The sequence below is a fragment of the Coregonus clupeaformis genome, chromosome 36 (assembly GCF_020615455.1).
Source record: "Coregonus clupeaformis isolate EN_2021a chromosome 36, ASM2061545v1, whole genome shotgun sequence".
NCBI lineage: Eukaryota > Metazoa > Chordata > Actinopteri > Salmoniformes > Salmonidae > Coregonus > Coregonus clupeaformis.
Genome location: NC_059227.1, coordinates 19061403 through 19082184, shown reverse-complemented (window position 1 = coordinate 19082184; position 20782 = coordinate 19061403). Strand labels below are relative to the sequence as shown.

At 43.2% G+C, this 20782-nt stretch overlaps 2 protein-coding genes and 1 pseudogene across 11 annotated transcripts; 1 reads left to right on the top strand and 2 right to left on the bottom strand.

Annotated features, from left to right (window-relative positions):
• Positions 1-920: 920 nt before the first annotated feature.
• On the bottom strand, positions 921-5768 carry LOC121552355 (coiled-coil domain-containing protein 25). Of its 9 annotated transcripts, none has more exons than XM_041865212.2 (8): positions 5557-5753; positions 4465-4512; positions 3246-3285; positions 2472-2599; positions 2265-2368; positions 1898-2097; positions 1718-1763; positions 921-1598 (listed from the first exon to the last, which is right to left on the bottom strand). In XM_041865212.2, the coding sequence occupies exons 1-8, from the start codon at positions 5579-5581 to the stop codon at positions 1593-1595; spliced, it is 597 nt and encodes a 198-aa protein (XP_041721146.1). In that variant the 5' UTR covers positions 5582-5753; the 3' UTR covers positions 921-1592. The 9 variants fall into 9 exon arrangements, with proteins under 9 accessions (XP_041721146.1, XP_041721145.1, XP_041721147.1 ...); XM_041865211.2 differs by having other exon boundaries at positions 921-1578; XM_041865213.2 differs by lacking the exon at positions 5557-5753 and adding an exon at positions 4956-5116 and having other exon boundaries at positions 921-1578.
• Positions 5769-5943: 175 nt separating this feature from the next.
• LOC121552354 lies at positions 5944-11782 on the top strand (annotated as a pseudogene).
• Positions 11783-12559: 777 nt separating this feature from the next.
• On the bottom strand, positions 12560-16666 carry LOC121552673 (lymphokine-activated killer T-cell-originated protein kinase homolog). Of its 2 annotated transcripts, none has more exons than XM_041865680.2 (7): positions 16451-16666; positions 16095-16285; positions 15870-16009; positions 15538-15707; positions 14755-14884; positions 13567-13740; positions 12560-13344 (listed from the first exon to the last, which is right to left on the bottom strand). In XM_041865680.2, exons 2-7 carry the CDS (start codon positions 16271-16273, stop codon positions 13109-13111), a joined length of 1029 nt encoding a protein of 342 aa, XP_041721614.1. In that variant the 5' UTR covers positions 16274-16285; positions 16451-16666; the 3' UTR covers positions 12560-13108. The 2 variants fall into 2 exon arrangements, with proteins under 2 accessions (XP_041721614.1, XP_041721615.1); XM_041865681.1 differs by having other exon boundaries at positions 16598-16652.
• Positions 16667-20782: the final 4116 nt, after the last annotated feature.

Sequence of the window (20782 nt, the reverse complement as noted above, 5' to 3'; positions counted from 1 at the left end):
CAATTAACATCTGAATGATTCAAAGGAGAACTGGGTGAAAGTGTTGTGGTCAGATGAGACCAAAATCGAGCTCTTTGGCATCAACTCAACTCGCCGTGTTTGGAGGAGGAGGAATGCTGCCTATGACCCCAATAACACCATCCCCACTGTCAAACATGGAGGTGGAAACATATTGCTTTAGGGGTGTTTTTCTGCTAAGGGGACAGGACAACTTCACCGCATCAAAAGGGACGATGGACGGGGCCATGTACCGTCAAATCTTGGGTGAGAACCTCCTTCCCTCAGCCAGGGCATTGAAAATGGGTCGTGGATGGGTATTCCAGCATGACAATGACCCAAAATACACGGCCAAGGCAACAAAGGAGTGGCTCAAGAAGAAGCACATTAAGGTCCTGGAGTGGCCTAGCCTGTCTCCAGACCTTAATCCCATAGAAAATCTGTGGAGGGAGCTGAAGGTTCGAGTTGCCAAACGTCAGGCTCGAAACCTTAATGACTTGGAGAAGATCTGCAAAGAGGAGTGGGACAAAATCCCTTCTGAGATGTGTGCAAACCTGGTGCCAACTACAAGAAACATCTGACCTCTGATTGCCAACAAAGGTTTTGCCACCAAGTAGTAAGTCATGTTTTGCAGAGGGGTCAAATACTTATTTCCCTCATTAAAATGCAAATCTATTTATAAAATTTTTGACATGCGTTTTTCTGGATTTTTCTGTTGTTATTCTATCTCTCACTGTTCAAATAAACCTACCATTAAAATTATAGACTGATCATATCTTTGTCAGTGGAAAAACGTACAAAATCAGCAGGGGATCAAATACTTTTTTCCCCTCACTGTATGTCAACATATTGTCTCAATAATGAACTGGGCAATTACCATAGCTTCTGGGCAGTTAAATTTTTAACAAAAACGGAACTTTGCGTTGATAAACAAGGGGATTTTTATTCATAACGTCAGCTATCTTTCAATTATTTCAAAGCAACATCCATGACAAACCTTCTTATGCATGGCTTCACAAGGACACAATTCACATGCTCCAGTCTCTGGCCAGGACAAGGTCTGCAGCATTGGCCAGGTAAATTATAACAATAAAATGTACATACTCATTTCATTTCACCCATAGCTAGACATATTGGTCAGGAGATCATATATTCATCCATATCATTAGGTCAACATGCAACAATACTGAATTAGATCATAGAGCATGTAAGGAATAGCTGTCCCAAGACTAAATCATTGACAGCAGTTGTCTGAGGAATCAGGGGTTCTTGTTACCCTCTTGTCAGTCAAGCAGAGGACGTACAGTACACAAGAGATCAACGCTGTTGGAATGTTATCCTTTGAAATTCAAGAAGCGTAGCGAAACCAAGCTGTTCAGAGATAGTCCTGAAATTTTGTAAAATTGGCACGAGTACTGTTCCAAAAATACAGTAGCAAGTTTATCGATCTATATCCAATGTCAAAGCACTGTCTGGTATACCAGTGCAGGGCCAACCCAACAATGTTTACTTGCAGGTGGTGGCGTACGTCCGATGTCCCATATTGTCCTTTTACATGAAGTCATCAGAATCATTTCCATCCTGAAAAAGATTTATTATGTCTGAAATGTATAATTATATGGTCATATTACAACACACTGTCATATAAACAATTAATAGGACAGTCTATTTCTGAAAGAAGCAGACTACACATCCGTTTAGATTATGTTAATCAACTCACCTCATTTGTTGTCATATTGTCACTCATCATCAGCGAAGAATAACTCCTGTTAAGGGACAATTACTGCGTGAGTTTATCATTCACATAAGTGACTATTCAGTGTTTTGGGATGACAGTCGAAGAGAGATGAAGTAGCTAGGGTTGGATAGAGTAGTATAGGATAGAGATAAGAGAACTTACTCGAGCTCATCCAGCTCTCTTTTATTTTTTATGTCATCATTCTCCTTATTTTTCTGATCTTGTATCTGGGCCTTCTTCTCGTTTCTCTCCTCCCCATCTCGAGACTCTTTCTCTGCTGCTAGATTAGGGTATCGCTCCTCTTTTGTCTCCAACCTGTTCACAATCTCATTCACTTCCTTCTCTACTGCCACAATCTTCACCTACAAAACAGTAGCCAAAGTCAAAATGATCATTTCATAGAAATTACCAAAATAGAAAACCAATAGAAACTAAACATATTAACAATGAAAGCTGAGACCTATAAAAGTAGCCTAACAGATCTGAAAGTTACACAGATGCATTTTGCCAGAAGAGAGAAATCACTGACCTCCTTGTGTCGATGGAAACCTATTTGGCCTACATCCATGTCCCCTGTTTTTTTTAGGTTGGCCCATGGTGTGTAGACAACATTGATGTTGTTCATTTTACATCCTGAGATAAACGGATATCACAACGTTTCCTGGAGATGTTTGTGAGATTGTACATTACTATTCTATTATTCTTATCAAACTCACCGGGCCACTCAATGTATTACCTTGGATGCTGTTGTTTTTCACAAGCAGTGCACAGTCAATCAAGACTTCCTTGGGAATATCCTCAATTGTCAGTCCCTTAGGCATTCTAAGGTACACATGGGCAGAAGAGAGTTTATCCACATGAAACCTGTGGAAATAGTGAAATTATTATTATAACAGCAATAATACATCCATACTTAAAGAATCAATGACATGCATATTACCACAGCACTATTAGCTGATATAGGACTACTGCACCATTAGCCTAGCTCTAGGGCCACCTGGTGGACATTTTTCAACACTACATAGAGTAATGTATACATTAACATTTTAGTCATTTAGCAGACGCTCTTATCCAGAGCGACTTACAGTTAGTGAATACATATTTTTTTATACTGGCCCCCCGTGGGAATCGAACCCACAACCCTGGAGTTGCAAACGCCATGCTCTATCAACTGAGCTACATCCCTGCCGGCCATTCCCTCCCCTACCCTGGACAACGCTGGGCCAATTGTGCGCCACCCATGAGTCTCCCGGTCGCGGCCGGCTGCGACAGAGCCTGGATTCGAACCAGGATCTCTAGTGGCACAGTTAGCACTGCGATGCAGTGCCTTAGACCACTGCGCCACTCAGGAGTATACATACGACCAACAGTCAGACTCATCAAATGGTCAAATCCCAATAATGTATCTCATGGTTTCAGTTACAAGAGATACATTTACATTACATTTCAGTCATTTAGCAGACGCTCTTATCCAGAGCGACTTACAGTTAGATAGATATGAGTTTCTCACCAAATGTCTTCAGGCCATCCATATTTGATGAGATCTTCATCTAATAGTGAGAAAGCAGCAGATGGTAAGCTGGGTAGTCAGATCCGACCCGCTTGCTTACAGATGAACTAGGGTTGGACATGCTTCCTGTGTAGAGTAAAGGCGTCTGCATGCTTCCCATCCGAAACAGGTCGGAACAGTTCGTGCATATATTATGACAACATTGTGACATTTTTGTTCGTTTTGGTCTTCGGAAAGGTTTTTTGGGGGCTGTCCGTTCACAAAATAAATTCTGGAGGCAAGACAAAGTTCGGAGCCGAAGTCTACGCCCCTTCGTCGGTCATTGGTCAACAGTAGGGATTCTTCAATGAAGTGTTTGTCGTCGTTCAATGATAGATGACTCGTTTTCATGCACATTTTTTCATTGAGAAATACTGCACCAAACATCTTAGATGTAAAATTGCACGGCTAAGATCTCCTCTGCAAAAACGTCAATTAATGACAGATTTCTTAACGTAACAATTCTGAGTATTTTGAGGAAGTGTATACTGGCTACAGTGTCTGAAGATGGACAAACAGTATTATTTTCAAGCAAGGTCTTAAGTGAGTATGCAAGCACACTCGTTCAGTTCGCCAACCCGAACCATGCGGAAGCCTTAAGACACCGCAGAGCCGGCGCGAGATATAGCTTGGAAAACGTACCTCAATCCAGGAATGAGAAATGTGTTGTACTCCGAATTGTCCCATTATCCCAACTGTTACACTGAGCTTGAGCGACTGCTAATTTTCCGGAAAAATGCCCTTTTCGTCCTCGTGCTAGGTAGCAGAAGCCACAGCAACCATTTTGGAATCGCAGTGTCAGCCAATCAGCTCCTTTGTTGTTCAACGCGACGTGCCATTCCATAATGGCTGCTGTGGCTACTGCTAGCTAGCTTGAGGTCGAAAACAGCAGTTTATTTGAAAACTAGCAGTCGTTCAATCTTCTTGGTATAACAGTTGAGATAATGGGACAATTTTGGGGGGGCAATGCATTTCTCATCCCTGGATGGAAGTACGTTTTCCGAGCCATATCTCGCACAGGCTCCTCTGTGTCTAATTCTACACAGGAAGCCTGTCCGACCCTAGTGCAGCTGTAAGCAAAATGGGTCGGATCTGCTGGCTAGGTAGTCACTTTTAATGCTGCTAACAACAATCTTGGTTTGTTACTAGAAAACAACACTTGAAATGACCAGCTACTTACTTTCATATTTGTCTTTCCCCATGTAGATAGTGTAGGGAGGAGTAACAACTAAAATAAAACAAGCAAAGGTTAATAGGTAACTTGCTATATCAACAAGGCTTTGGGGCTAATTAAACACAAATAATAGGATCATTTGGCTCAAACACTACTAGTTACACAGTAGGGCGTGGATAACAGAACAGTCCATTCTCAGAATAGGACAATAACTCTTCCATCCTCCACTACACATGATGATTATTCATCATTAATGCCTAGCTAGCTAGCTAGCTCGTTAAGCTAACACTAGCCCTTGATCATGACTCAGTTCCATTACACATAAGAGTCATTGGACGAAGGAGTCTTCTGTACTGGGTGTTTTGGTAAGAGTCCCGGTGCTCAATCTTACCATTAACATGTGTCACTTGCGGTATGGTTATGGAAGCATAAGGACCTTGTCTTTCATATCAGTGAGAAACTATTTTGAAAAAACAAATGGTTAAATTGATATTCACCTTGATATGGTTAGTTTTCCCATACGGCCATATCTCCATGTTACAGGCTTGTTTACGGAAAACAGATGGAACACAAGCGGTGACCACATGTGCTAATTAGCTATCTAGCGTGCTCCGAACACCTGTGTGTAAGCGTCAGAGCCAATTTATGCTTGATCCGAAAATGTGGTCGGAGACTCCATATGGAGGGTGTGACGCAATTGCAGGGCCACAGCAGTCACACAGAGGCCAAATTGAGCTCCATGCCGCATTGCTGTGTGCCTCCCAATTTTTTTTAAACAATGCTGAGGGCTCAGTATAGCTCCGCATAGCTCCGCATTGACATAATTGGTTGATGGTAGATGTGACATGAAAGCTTTCTCACAAGACATCAAACGTTGCTAGTTAACAAAATGATTAAAGACGATTCTCTAGTTAGGCTAGGTAGTTAGCAGTTGAGCTAACGTTAACTAACCCCCCCCAAAAATTTTTTTTTGTAAAGTGGTTGTCCCACTGGCTTTCATAAGGTGAATGCACCAATTTGTAAGTCGCTCTGGATAAGAGCGTCTGCTAAATGACGAAAATGTAAATGTAACTATGGGCGGACTAGCCAGCTACTCACCTGCACTAGTGAAGTAAAACACCATCCTGCATGAATCGAAGCAACTGTTTTAACCATTAAACGAATTATGAATGAAGTACTTTAAAAACATGCCAATTAACTACATTTGCATAATAACGAGATGATAACCACAATCTTTGTGATAACTGTGCTGAAAGTTGACACGGAAGTCGTCGGTGGTCACAAACAAACTGTTTCCGCTTAAGTCATGTTGCGTAACTTTTTTGCAAAGTGGCCGCGCAGTTCAAAACAATCCGCAAAAGAACCGCGGGGAAACAGAAGGCTGGTTGTGGCGCGCTAACTAACATAGCAAGCAAGCCACAGTGCCACAACTTTCTAACATTGTTACGTTGTGGATAACGTCTGATTTGGTATGTATTTGTGAAAAACAATTTATTTGATTAAAGTCAGTTAGCAAAAGTGTTTAGATGGCATGACGTTTTGTTTTTGCAAGTCAGCTACTGTTAGGGTGTATTCATTATGTTTTGTAACGGAAATCGTGTACCGTTGAAGAACTAAACGGAACTGCAAACAGAGCAAACGGAACGAAACTGCAAGGGACCTACCTGCAATTGTCCAATAGAAACTCTTGTTTTCGTTGCAAAACCTTTCCTGTTTGGAGTAAACGGTTTCTGTTGCAAAACGTTTTGCAAAGCGTTTCGCAACAGACAAAACGTTTTGCAACAGAATAAGCGTAATGAATACACCCCTGTGTGCACCAAAACTCTGCAAGCTTAACTAGTTAACTGATAAGAATCCTGTCAGTCAAAAACTAGAATCTAGCGACTTCAATCTAAAATTAGTTTAGTAACTTTTGAGTGAAAAGTTGCTGGCAAGTTTGATCACATCACCTTACCTACTAACGTTAGCTATGTCTGCCAGACAGTGTTGTAGCTGGGATATTTATGCCAATCCATGACCCCGCCAAATATTATTCACTCAGCCATTGAACCAGCCAGCTGGCTGGCAAAAACTGCTGTCTTCACATAAATATTTAGCATCAAGATATTTAACAATAACCGTTCAATGTTTAAATGCCATTGTTTGTATTTCAATTATAATTTATTGTTATGTTAACTGATTATACAATGCTTAATTTACGTAGCTAGCTAGCTACGTCGTTACTGATGCTACTTATTCTTCCAGTGAAGTTACAAACATGATGCCTAATACTACAAGGAAGGACAGGTGAGTTACAAGATGTGTATTAGTCAGGCGTGTGTTAAATCAGTCACTAATCAATCAATCAATCATATAACATTGAGTAACATCCTTATTATTCTACAACAACATTTTTAGTCACCCAGCCAAAAGGCCTGTCATGGATGGAAGGTCACCCCGGCTGCCCCAGTCTCCGCTAAAGATGTCAGCCAGACACCAGGAGAAGGAAAACTGCCCAACCCCTCAGAGATCACCTGCTCCATCTCCCCTTAAGATTGCTCAGAAGAGAGGCTCTCCATTCAAGCCTGCTGCGGTAACAGGGTCCTTCTATGGTAAACGCAAACCTTTGTATCTGACACCACTGGAGAGGAAGATGCTGAATGAGACTAAATCACCTCCAAGGCTGACCACTGTGGATCCGTATGGAATACTGACTGATGCTGAGAAAAAGAGGATGATTAACAGTAACAAGGTCAAGAAAGTGGCCACTGAGTGAAGACTAGCGTAAAGGGACATTTCAACTTCAAATCAAACCTGATCAATTCCTCAAAGCCTAAAGCACCCACCAGAACAAAGCATGTGGAGCCAAAAAAAGGCATCACCTTGACCTTCGGCGGTTTAAAGTCTAAGCCCAAGCCTAAGATCTTTGTTGGGGCTGCCTTTTTCAGCACAGGAAAAAAGCCAGCCTCCATGTACAAAAAGTCTGCCCTGAAGTCTACCAAGCTAGCTTCGAGTTTTGAGAAAACAAAGGCCCTGGTTCCTGCGTCAGAGGGAAAGCAAGAAAAATATCAAAAAGCCCCCTCTCCACAGCGACGAGCTGTTGTAGTGAAGAAACTGCAGGAAGAGCCACAGTCTCCACCCAGTGTCCAGGATTTGCCAAAGAGTCCAGAGTCACCCGAGGCCCTGTCTCCCAGAGCTATAGCAGAGAAATACAGTATGACCAAGGAAGTCAGGATTGTGTTAAACATATCTTTGTCTCCCACATGTTCAGCATCCCCAGAAATAAACACTCAGGTGAGCTGTATATCACTGGAATAGCGTTTAGCCTCAATCTCACAGTCTGTAAATCCTGTGGGAAAATAATTAGCAAAGCATAGTGTATCCATACTACATTTGATTATATTGTTCTTTCTGTTTGTAGGAGGACTTTATCATGGATGCAGGCTCTCATGCAGTGTTTGATCTCAGCGATATTAGCCCATTAAACTGCATCAGCATTCCAGTCAAAGGTTTTTTGTTGTTGTCATTGGTCAATTAACATTCATATGTTTTTACTTCAAATCAAATTTCATTTTCATTCATGATTTCTCTCTCCCCTTTATATAATCCTCAGCCGATTCTGTAGAATCCTCAGCTGTGTGGACAATCTTTGGATCTGCATCAAAGAGGTAGGCAAAAAACACTTCAATTTATTTTCAGCTAGAATGGTTTACTGCCCTACAGGGAGGAAATTATTGACAGTCTTTCACATGGTCAAGTAGTAGTAACTCCACACACTGTGTACAGGAGTGTATCAATGTTTATATGCATTTATCATTTTATAATGTCTCCTTTCTGCCTGTAGGCCACAGAGAATGGCAGCTCAGGCCTCTTCAGTAAACTGCAGCACCCCCTCTTCCCTTGGTCAGCCCATTCCCTCTGCTGCTAAAGAGAGGAGTGGCAGGAAGAAGAGAGAGATTAATAAACAGGCTGATGATCAACTCATCATTGTAAATAAATCCTTTGATAGAAAGATGAATGGATGGAAATGTTGATGACTGTTACCTCTCTCTCCCTGCCATCTGTGAGCTCTGCTAATGTTCTGTGTTCTGTTCTGTGTTTACCTCAGGATGCAGGCCAGAAGCAGTTTGGTGCCACCACGTGTGGGTCCTGTGGCATGCTCTACAGTGCAGACAGTCTGGAAGACAACTTCCAGCACACACAGTTCCACAAGCGCTTTCTGGACAGTATTAAGTTTGTGGTATGTACGTCCAGGCGTTTCCTCCCTCCGACTGATGTGTACAAGTTGCCCTAAGGATGTTGCTTTTAGAGTGGCTCATTATTTTTTCCACAAAAGCTTAGCCAAATCCGCTGCCATGGTTTAGTGGGGGGAAAAATTTAACTGACCACTCTCACTCTTGATTTCTGACAGTTGCTTAATCAATGTTTCCTTCTCGTCCCCAGGGCTGGAAGAAAGAGAGGGTGGTAGCAGATTTCTGGGATGGAAAAATCATTCTGGTTCTACCAGATGATCCAAAATAGGCTGTCAGAAAGGTACAGTGTGTATGTATGTATGTATGTGTGTGTATATATATATATATATATCTATATATATATAGTTGCAGATCCAGACAAATATATTTGCACCCTTGCACTTTTCTTAAATAATTCCCTTTCTTCTAAAATGGAAGACCCACAATCTTCAACAGAGACATATTTTGGACACTGGGTTGAACATTGGACTACAAAACACCTGATCATCTGCTGATTTCATGATGCCTTGTGCACATTCATGGCCCCCAGTAACAGAGGCAGCAAAGCAACCCCACAGCATTATCAAACCTCCCCCATGTTTGATTGTAGGGAGGGTGTTATTTTCATTGAATGCTTCATTTGGTCATCAAAAAACGCTGATTTGTATTGCCAAAGAGCTCTAATTTTGTTTAATTGGTCCACAGAACATTTCCCAGGATTTAGGCTTGTTTAGGTGGGTTTTTGAGAAGTTCAATCAGGCCTTCTTGTGCCTCGGTCAGCAGTGGCGTGTTCCTATTTTTACCAACAGCCAAATGAAGCATTCAAAGAAAATAACAGTCAAACATGGGGAAGGTTCGATAATGCTGTGGGGTTGCTTAGCTGCCTTTGGTACTGGGGGCCTTGAATATGTGCAAGACATCATGAAATCAGAAGATTATCAAGGTGTTTTGGATTGCAATGTTCAATCCAGCGTCCAAAAACTGTCTCTCTGTTGAAGGTTGTGGGTCTTCCAGCAGGACAACAAACCCAAACACACATCAAAAGCACACAGAATTGGTTCAAGAAGCGCTGGACTGTTCTGTCATATCTATAAACTATGGCGAGAGCTGAAAACAGCAGTTGGTGGAGGGCACAACCTCAAACATTGAAGAATTAGAGCAGTTTGCTACTGAAGAGTGGGCCAAATTGCCAGTAGAATGGTCCAGCAAGCTCATTGATGAACAGAAGCGTTTGTTGGCAGTTATCTTGGCCAAAGGCTGTGCAACCAGGTACTAGCTGGGGTGCCAATAATTTCGTCCATGCCATTTGTCTTTATTTTCTAAATAAAAATTGTAAACTTAAGTTTACAAAAATTTAATTGGTTCTGCAATGTTGAAAATCCAATAACAAGGTGTGGAGAACTAAAGTTTTTCAATTTCAGCTTATTTTAGAAAAAATAGGGAATTATTTAAGAAAAGTGCAAGGGTGCCAATATTTATGTCCACAACTGTATCAATCATCAGTGTGTATTTATGCATTTGGTGTAAATTGAATTCTGAACCCACTTGCTCATGTTTAATGTTCATTATTAGGCTGAAGATGTGAGGCAACTTGCTGACAACGAGTTGGGTTTCCAACAAGTGTCCCTCAGCTGCCCCAGTCAGGCTAAAACCTATCTGTTTGTGAACAGTGACAGGATGGTCGTCGGCTGCCTCATTGCAGAGCACATACGACAGGTAAATACTCTTCTCCTGTGCTGCTAAAGTTTTGCGCTCTGTTCCAATGTGTCACGCTCCAAACAAATGGTAGATTTTTCAGGAATGGATCAGGAGTCTTTTACCCGACTATGGCGCCTGTAAAGGCCTGTGATAATGTTAATTTCCGGTCGCGTAAATGTGAAAGATGAAGTATGGTTTATCAAGAAATGAACTAATAAATGCTCAGAATCAGACGTGAGCTTTAGTGCACAGTCATTTCTGCTGTCAGATCCACGTTCATGAGGACCAGTGACTGGATGGTCATCTGCTGCCTCATTGCAGAGCACCTACGACAGGGAACTACCAATAGGGTAGCACTCTGGAGGAGATTCAATCAGATCTTTGTAATCACACTCGGTGGATATTCTCACTATCCAACTGGGTGTAGTTGGCGAGTGAATTGCTATCTTACAGGGATATTTAGCTGAGTGACTGATGAATGATTGGTCTATCTTGCCTTTTGTTTCCAGGGCTTTAGAGTGCTGGAGCAGCCAGAGCAGACTAAGGACATGACCAAGGAAGACTTCATGGAGCACCACAGGGTCTGGTGTTGCTCTACCACCCCAGAGAAGGCCATCTGTGGGGTCAGCCGTATCTGGGTGTTCAGCCTGGCCCGTAGGAAGGGCATCGCCACAAGGATGCTCGACACCGTCAGGTAAGGGAATTATTACAGGTTGGGTAGTGCTAACTTACTTGAGATAAATGGATGTTGTTAATATAAGAGATGTGGTCAGCAGGACAACAATGAAAAGGTGGATAGCTACTGGTTTGAGGGTGTGTTAGTTTCAGTGATGTATAAATTGAGTTTTTCCTGATTAACCAGGAAAGGTCATATCCCATTTTAATCAGAATGTATTTCTATCATTTCAGAAACTCCTTCATGTATGGGGGCCACCTGACCAAGGAGGAAATAGCCTTCTCTGATCCTACCCCAGACGGCAAACTGTTCGCCACAAAGTACTGCGAGATGCCTGCATTTATGGTCTACAATTTCATTGGCTAAGGCCAGGCACCACAGGCTGAAATGACATTTTTGTATCTACTTATCAATTGTGATATATTTTGGTCCTTTTTTAATGAGTACTTTCAAAAAGTAAACGTGTCAAACTTAAACTAAATAAAATATACATTTAAATGATCACACTACTGTCATTAACCACTTTTAAATGGACATGCATCCATAATTTCTAATCACACATCATTTTAAAGTGTATTTCATAAAGAATGTTAAACTGGACTATATGTAGTAACTTACTTTGAAGAGATGGTGATTTGGTCAGGCTAACTGTCCAAATAAATATATAGGGGAGTGTATATATTGATCTTTTCTACAGCTTGTATATAGTTTGAATAAAATCTTTACCCCTTTTATCACACTTCAGAATCACAACTTCTTAGAAAATACATGTCATGCGCTGCACTGAATGATGGAATCTTGTAGTGAAACAGGTGCATTTAGGGGAGAGTAGTTTGTCAGCAATAGAACTAACCGTTAGATGTGTGCCGCTGCTATTTACAGAAATTCATTGTGAGCTAAATATCTGTACTGAGCAAAAATATTAACGCCACATGCAACAATTTCATGAATGGGCAGGTGCGCGGCCTGGGAGGGCATTGGCCCACCCACTAGGGAGCCAGGCCCCAGCCAATCAGAATTAGTTTTTCCCCACAAAATGACTTTATTACAGACAGAAATACTTCTCAGCACTCCCACCCCCCCGACGATCCTGCAGGCGACGTAGCCAGATGTGGAGGTCCTGGGCCGTCGTGGTTACACTTGGTCTGCGGTTGTGAGGCCGGTTGGACGTACTGCCAAATTCTCTAAAACAACGTTGGTGGCTTATGGTAGAGAAATGAACATTAAATTCTCTGGCAACAGCTCTGGTGGACATTCCTGTAGTCAGCATGCCAATTGCACACTCCCTCAAAACTTGAGACATCTGTGGCATTGTGGAAATTGTCCCCAGCACAAGTTGCTGTTTAATCAGCTTCTTGATATGCCACACCTGTCAGGTGGATGGATTATCTTGGCAAAGAAGAAATGCTCATTAACAGACAAACACATTTATGCACAACATTTGAGATTAAGCTTTTTGTGCATATGGAACATTTCAGGGATCTTTTATTTCAGCTCATGAAACATGGGACCAACACTTTACATGTTGCCTTTATTTTTGTTCAGTGTATATAAACAGTGAAGTTGATATGAAGATACCCTTTCAACAATCAGGCTAGTCTGTTACAATAATGATGAGTATGGCAGAGCATCTAAGCAAATTCATTTAATTGCATGATCATTGACATGCATGATGCATGGGGAAACATCCCGAAATTACAACCTGAATGTTTTAGCTGAGAATTCATTCATAATCTATTTTACATTACACATTCAGTTTATGCAGCACAATGTATGCCCTCATCAATTTGACATGAACACAAATGGCTCAAGTATTAGTCGCCTCTGGTTTGAATAACTTGAGAAAAAAGCTGCTTCCTTAAATTATTTCATAACAGTTTACTGAAATATACATTTGATTTACTACATATTTCACCTGACAAGAGAAGAGTACAGGACAGAATATTACAATGATATTGCATACATAAGAGTCAAGACAAACAGGAAAGGAAAGGTTTCTGGACACGAAAACAAGTCCAGTCAACATTACAGTATGGCTTGCATGAGATGAGACTAGTCTAACTGATCAGTCTATGACAATGACCTCACTGTTTTTGTTGTCCGCCTGCATGTTGGACTCCAGAACCTGAACTATTTGGGCAGCCGAGGGGCGTTTCTGTGGGTTCTCCTCCGTGCAGAGCCAGAAGAGCTCCACCATTCTCTGGTAGGCTCCCCCAAGGCTGTCAGAGTCAAGCGCCGGTCGGGTGCCCAACTTCTCATAGTAGGCATCCTCATCAAAGTCATCCTCGTCCATTGAGTCATCTAAAAAGAGAAATATAAAAGTTTATTGTAAAATTATTTTAGCAATCATTGAGCAAGTGATATTGTTTGTGACAGAACTTATGGGAAAGAAACATTTGTCAAACAGTGACTAAAATCTGAGCTCTTATGAAATAATGTTCTCTAAAACAAGTTCATGTAAGGGAAATATACTTAAAAGAGCAATAGATTCAAATACAGCCAGAGTATGAGAACACTCCATACCCTCCTCCTCACTGTTCTCCATCTCCAGGTGAGGCATGGCCAGAGTCATCATCTCCCACAGGGTCAGTCCGTAAGCAAAGATGTCTGCCTTGTCCGTGATCACGCCTCCCTCTTCCAGAGCCTCCTTGGGCTTCCACGGCTCAGTGCCAACATACTCTGCTTTAGGGTTACTCACTGGGATTGAGAGGTTTACAGGAATAGGTTTAAACACTTAATGCAGTGATTGAAGCCTTGGTTTTTAGGCTTATTGGGTGTTCTTACATTTGACAGTTTATTTGTGAGTATTCGTGGTTCTCAGCAAATCCAAAAATATAATTTAAAGATCCTAAAGTTGGGAACATGTTTAAGATAAACTATTTAAGAATAAAGATGAGGAATGTATTTGCTTAGAAGGCTAAGAAACAGAAACGGAGGTATTATAAACATTTTTATCCCCTTTCATGTTCTTGCCAATGTTAACATCTCTTAACTATAATTAAATCACACACATTGCTCAAAGCATTTACATGCAAACCGCATGAAAGTTACCATGACAGGATTGAAACTATTACCAATTTTTGTCTAAATAAAAGTATTAATGTGCATTAAACACAAAGCTCTTCAGCATTTGGTTTGAGGTAAACAAAACTCTTCTTATTGCATTTTACTTGTTGACACCAGGAATTATTCACTATTGCCTAGGCCTATTTCTGAAATACAAGAATACATTAACTTCATTGATTGTGCCTTTTTCATCGAGAGGTTCCATGACCTCATGAAGAAAACAGACATTGTTTACATGGCAAACCACCTGTACATTGTGCTGTTACTCTATACCCCTCCCTACAGCATCACTTCCATGAATTCACAGGCTGTATTTCTGAGAAAGCCCTTGGCATGTGTTCCATTAGGCTCATGACATGAGTGTGTGCAATATTGTGAAAATCATCAACAGGCTACTTTGCAGGAACAACAACAGATGTTTGGCATTACTCCCAGAGTCCTAAACCGGGCTAGTAGGAATGCACTTTGTTAAAGTCAAATCAGTGTTTACACATGACTAATTTCTCAGGTTCACACTATCGAACAGAGAGAAAGACAGGTTGTCTGACAACATGGGGAAACGAGGCCTAACGACCAAAATATCAAGTTATGCCTATTTTCCCCAGTGTTTGAGCGCATGTATTCGGCTCAGACAGTGACATCTACCTTTCATATTCTCATCCAACTGCAAGGAGACTCCCACATCACAGATTTTGACGGTCTCAAAGTCACCCTTGATGACAACATTGCAAGACTTCATGTCGCCATGTAGTAGCTTCTTCTCGTTGTGAAGGTACTGGAGAAGGTGAAAAAAAGATATACATTCCAGTGTTTCCTTACTATACTTCTATAAACAATTGTACACAGTCATATGTGTTTGACTCACGTTAAAATATGGAATTATGTGAAGCATCTGGGAACAATGAGAGGGAAAGAGGAAACAGGAACATCTGATAATTAAGAGGGGATTTCATGGTGGCTTTTAAGTTTATTTGGTCATAGCTAGGCCATGAATCAAAGATCCCTACACTCAGCAGTGACACTGTTAAAAAGGTGCTGCAGAGAGCAACACCCCTTCAGGGGATTACAGAACATTTGAAATCCTAAACCTGAAATTGATGTAATAACACCAATGGATGAGAAACTCAAAGACCCTTCAACACCACGTCTTTATTCACATCAGAGGATGATTGAGTGGGGAACAATGTATAAAAGCAATCTTCAATTACATTTGCTTACATGACCTCGCTGCCCCAAAGCATGAGAAATGAATAAAGCCCATCCATATCGATTAGCCTATCTGGATAATCACATCAAAGCCAATACAGTTTACAGTACCTCCTGGTATTACAGCTTTCTGTTTACAAGCACTCTCTCCATTCCCCACCCCTTCCAGACCTATACCAGGTGTAAACTGGGTTCAAAAGATGATGATGAGTATGATGTTACCTGTAGGCCACGCGCCACATGCAAGGCCACTTTCTCAATGGTGGCAGCGGGATATGCCTTCAGGCCCTCCTCTCTTCTCCGCTCTATCAGGTCATTCAGGGACTGCTCCCCACCATACTCCATGGCCAGGCACTTAGAGCCATCATTGGCAGTAGTGAAGGCACGGAATCCTGTCAAATAATATGGCTATTAATATGGATATCAAGAACCAAATATTGCATGGACTGGGAGTTGTTCAACACTATCATTATAATATGTACAAGTACTGTAGCCCTTTTCATGTAGAGTATAAATATTCATTAGACTGTCAAAACAACGTTTTTCATTCTTACCAACAATGTTTGGGTGTTGCAGGCCTTTCAGGATCTTTGCCTCATCACAGAGTCGTCTCTGGTAGACACCCACCTGCTTTGAGGCACATTTGTTGTTGATCTTTTTGACAGCCCATGGAGACAGGTTCAGTTTACCAACTCTAAAAAAGAGCACATAGGAACATGGTCATGACTCATGACACACCAACATCATAGGTGACATTGAAGAAGCTAAACAAAACAAACCTGTTCATGAGATACACATTCACCCCAGTTCCACATCCCAGTTTCTTCATGAAAGGGGAGGCAGGGATGGTTATGGGGGTTCTAGGACTGGCAGTGCCACCAGAGAGAAGGCTCTTCACCCTGTCTGGTTTGCAGGGCGTCTTGAATCCATTCACATCACTGGCAATAGTGGAGTCCATTCTTTCCTGGATCTGTGAATAGAGATTTAAAAGAGATGTGACAGATGTAAAATAATCTTTCAATGCTAGCACAGATGGCTGGCTAGCTAGCTAACTTGCTATCTAGGACTAGGCCACTGATATAGGATAACTTTTCCCAATTCATAGACGGTAACGCCTTAACAGTAAGTTACTTACTGTATTGTGCTAGGCTAACTTCAACAACAACGGTCAGTGATCTAACGTTATCCCAAAGTTAGCGATTATGATCGTTTTATGTAATTACAGCATAATGTGATAAATTCACTGATTATTATTTCTTATCAATTTCTGTCTTGTAGCTACCTATGTCTACATCACACAACATGCAGTAGAAAACGCGCCCAGCTTTCGTTCAAAAATCAAAAATGGTTTACGTAGGTCAAGTACAGGCGCGCTAGAAGGACAAACCGCACATCTGTCAAATGACTAGAAAAGCGTTTTTAAAATATGTAAGGAAATGGGATACCTAGTCAGTTGCACAACTGAATGTATTCAACTGAAATGTGCCTTCCGCATTTAACCCCTCTGAATCAAAGAGGTGCAGGGGTAACCCACAAAAATATGTAGCCCATTCGTATATACAGTGATTGAGCCACAGGAGGTTGGTGGCACCTTAATTGGGGAGAACGGGCTCATGGTAATGACTGGAGAGGATGAGTGGAATGGGATCAAATACATCAAACACATGGTTTCCATGTGTTTGATGCCATTGGCTCTGTTCCTAGACATTATTATGAGCCATCCTCCCCTCAGCTCATCTGAAATACAGGTCAGTGGCAGTGGTTTGATGTATAATAAAATGTAATGATGTAGCTAATGGTGTTTCTGGTTTGATTTTAAAAACTCACAGTTTATGCTTGTAGAAAATATAGTCAAGTAAAATACACCAGCAGAGGGCAGGCTTATGAGCTAAATAGAGAGGTATGTTGTTTGTGTGGACCTTTACGGTCAATGGTGTGGACTGTGGGCACATATAGGTGCACCAAAGTGCTTTACCCTACATTAAACATCTTACAAACCTATAGTGCATGTCATGACCACAGGTTACAAATAGGTAGATATGTGACCACCAGTGGTGTGCTGAGCAAGGAGGATACATCAGATTCCAAATCAATGTAGGCCTACTGTAGTGCACAGAAACGTGAGACTCATGAGGAGCCAACTTGTCAGACCTGTGTTGTTTCTCTCTTATGAAAAAAATAAACAACAATTATGTTCATTGCATGTGTCTCTTTTTCTTGACTGAAATGGTGTGTGTTCTAAGGGGAGAAAAGACAGCTTTGGGGTATGCAAATGTTCTGCACTCTATCAGAGACTGTGTTTACATAAGTGTAAAAGAAAAAGTCTCTATTGATCTTACATTTTCATGTTTGGGGCCAACCCCTGGACTCTAGTGGCAGAACAGATATCCATACGTCCAGATTTTCTGCAGATCAAGGGACAAATCCCCTGTTTAATTTGTTATTTAACCAGCCACATTTGAGCAGATGTCTGCTGTAGCCTGCATGTGTGTCTGAAATTATCCCAAGAATAGTTGAGGCACATTGATTAATGTGTCTTACCCCATTTCTCCACGTGTATAGCTACACCACCTCACCATAGCAATGGGCAGACCATGCTCCAGCCATACTGCCCTTCCAGGTGGTACTGCATGCTGTTTAATCACTGGTGGGAATGATTTCAATACTCTAGTTGTTTTCCCTCTTTCCTTCAGCACTATATTGTAGAAACACAGTTTAATATGAAGAAGACTGGTTAGAAAACAGCTCATTTTTGTGGGCTTGCTACATGTTGTGGTTGTTTTTCTAAAAGAGTGTGTTCCTTGGTCAAACCTCAGTGTGGGCTCTGGAGGGGGAGAAGGAGCGGTCCTCAGCTCTGCTCAAATTGGGTGGAATTGAGGAAATCCACAATTTAATCATTTCATGCATGTTTTCAATGTCAAACGTTGTTCTGTATACGTGTTTTATTTGTCCATTGTTTTACTTAAATAATCAACTGCATTGACAATTTCTGGCTTATTGTTTAGCTTTACATTACTTTGGATCACATCCAGTGTACATAAGTTAATCAATTCTGTATATGGACATGTCGACAGAATGTGTGTTCCAACAGCTCTCAGCAGCAGCTTCATCTGAACATTCAGACACAGGAGATGGAAGAGTGTTCAGGAAATCCAGGCCAAAGGCCACGATAACGCTCGCTAGTTTACAATAGCAAACAGCGTCTGTCAAATCTCAAGGGAGGACTCTTTCTTATAGAGCTGATCCTGTCCAGAATACTTATGGGAATATGGGGGAGTTCTGGAGGGCTCTGGGGTAGCACTTCAAAGTGCAGCCTGGGAACTTCCTAATTTTTTAAACTTACGCGTTGAGCAGTGCTGATTGCTGGAACTGCGCTATCTCTCTCTGAGTTATGTGACGTGACCCTGCTCTGAACAATGTGGTTTCTTTCCATAAATGGACTGAAGAGATATAGTTATTGAGCCCACTACCGCTTGCACAAAATCTCTGTAAATAGTTCCAATGATTGTTATTTCAAACCATCGTACCGAGCTGACTCAATGTGACAGTCATGGATGTTAATGCCAGAGAGCCCTTGTGGGTACTATAGAGGATAAGAGTCCAACGGTTCCTTTGTCTATCTGTGAATTCCACTGAAATATCTCTTAACAAATATTGTCCTCATGTCGTACCTCAAATAAACAACTTGGTGTTGTTTGTCTGCATTTGACATAAAACTGAGGGTAGAAAAAATAATTTGAGACAGTGTCACGTTCGTTTATAGACGGGTCAGACCAAGGCGCAGCGTGATATGCATACATGTTTATTTTAAACTTAATAAACAACGACAAAACAATAAACCAACGAAACGTGACGTCCAAAGGTAACACACAACAAACCTCACACGGAACAAGATCCCACAACACACTAGTGCCAATAGGCTGCCTAAGTATGGTCCCCAATCAGAGACAACGAGCGACAGCTGCCTCTGATTGGGAACCACACCGGCCAACATAGATCTAGACGTACTAGATCTAAACCTAGAAAATACAACATAGAACATCACAACATAGAAAGTCAAACCCTGACTCAACAAATAGGAGTCCCCAGAGTCAGGGCGTGACAGTACCCTCCCCCACCCCCAAAGGTGCGGACTCCGACCGCACAACCTTTACTTAACAGGGTAGGGGCCGGGTGGGCATTCCGCCTCGGAGGCGGATCCGGCTCCGGGCGTGACCACCACCTATTCTCCGCCTCCCTGTTGCGCCCCTGGTCTGGTCTGGACCTCGGCGCGCTGCTTCCCCTCTCCTTCCTCCCACTATACTCCAAGCCCTGTCTGGACCCTGGTGTGGGAGACCCCGAACCTGGAGAGGGGCTGACGTCTGGGTCTGGACTGGAGCCGCTGACCGGAGCTGAACCGGGCACCGGTGTAGCGGACTGCTCTGGCTCCGGAGTGGAGCCGCTGACCGGAGCTGGACTGGACCCCGGTGGAGTGGACTGCTCTGGCTCCGGAGTGGAGCAGCTGACCGGAGCTGGATCAGGCACCGGTGGAGCGGACTGCTCTGGCTCCGGACTGGAGCAGCTTACCGGAGCTGGATCAGGCACTGGTGGAGCGGACTACTCTGACTCCGGACTGGAGCTGCTGACTGGTGCCGGACCAGGCACCGGTGGAACGGGCACGGGCCGTGCCGGACTAGGAACACTCACCACTGGTCTGGTGCGAGGAGCAGGAACGGGCCGGGCCGGACTGGCGACACGCACCACTGGCTTGGTGCGAGGAGCAGGAACAGGCCAGGCCGGACTGGCGACGCGCACCACTAGGTTGGTGCGAGGTACGGGAACAGGCCGGGCCGGACTGGCGACGCGCACCACTGGCTTGGTGCGAGGAGCAGGAACAGGCCGGGCCGGGCTGGCGACGCTCACCACTGGCTTGGTGCGAGGAGCAGGAACAGGCCGGGCCGGGCTGGGAACACGCACCACTGGTTTGGTGCGAGGAGCAGGAACAGGCCGGGCCGGCGACGCGCACCACTGGCTTGGTGGGAGGAGCAGGAACGGGCCGGGCTGGCGACGCGCACCACTGGCTTGGTGCGAGGAGCAGGAACAGGCCGGGCCTGCGTTGCGCACCACTGGCTTGGTGCGAGGAGCAGGAACAGGCCGGGCCGGGCTGGCGACGCACACCACTGGCTTGGTGAGAGGAGCAGGAACAGGCCGGGCCGGGCTGGGAACACGCACCACTGGTTTGGTGCGAGGAGCAGGAACAGGCCGGACCGGGCTGGCGACGCGCACCACTGGCTTGGTGCGAGGAGCAGGAACGGGCCGTACCGGACTGTGTAGGCGGACTGGAGGTCTGAAGCGGAGAGCTGGCACAACCCGTCCTGGCTGGATGCCTACTTCCGCACAGTATGTGTGAGGCATTAGCACAGGTCGCACAGGGCTGTGCACGTGCACTGGCGATACAGTACGAAGAACCGGCGCAGGATATGCGGGA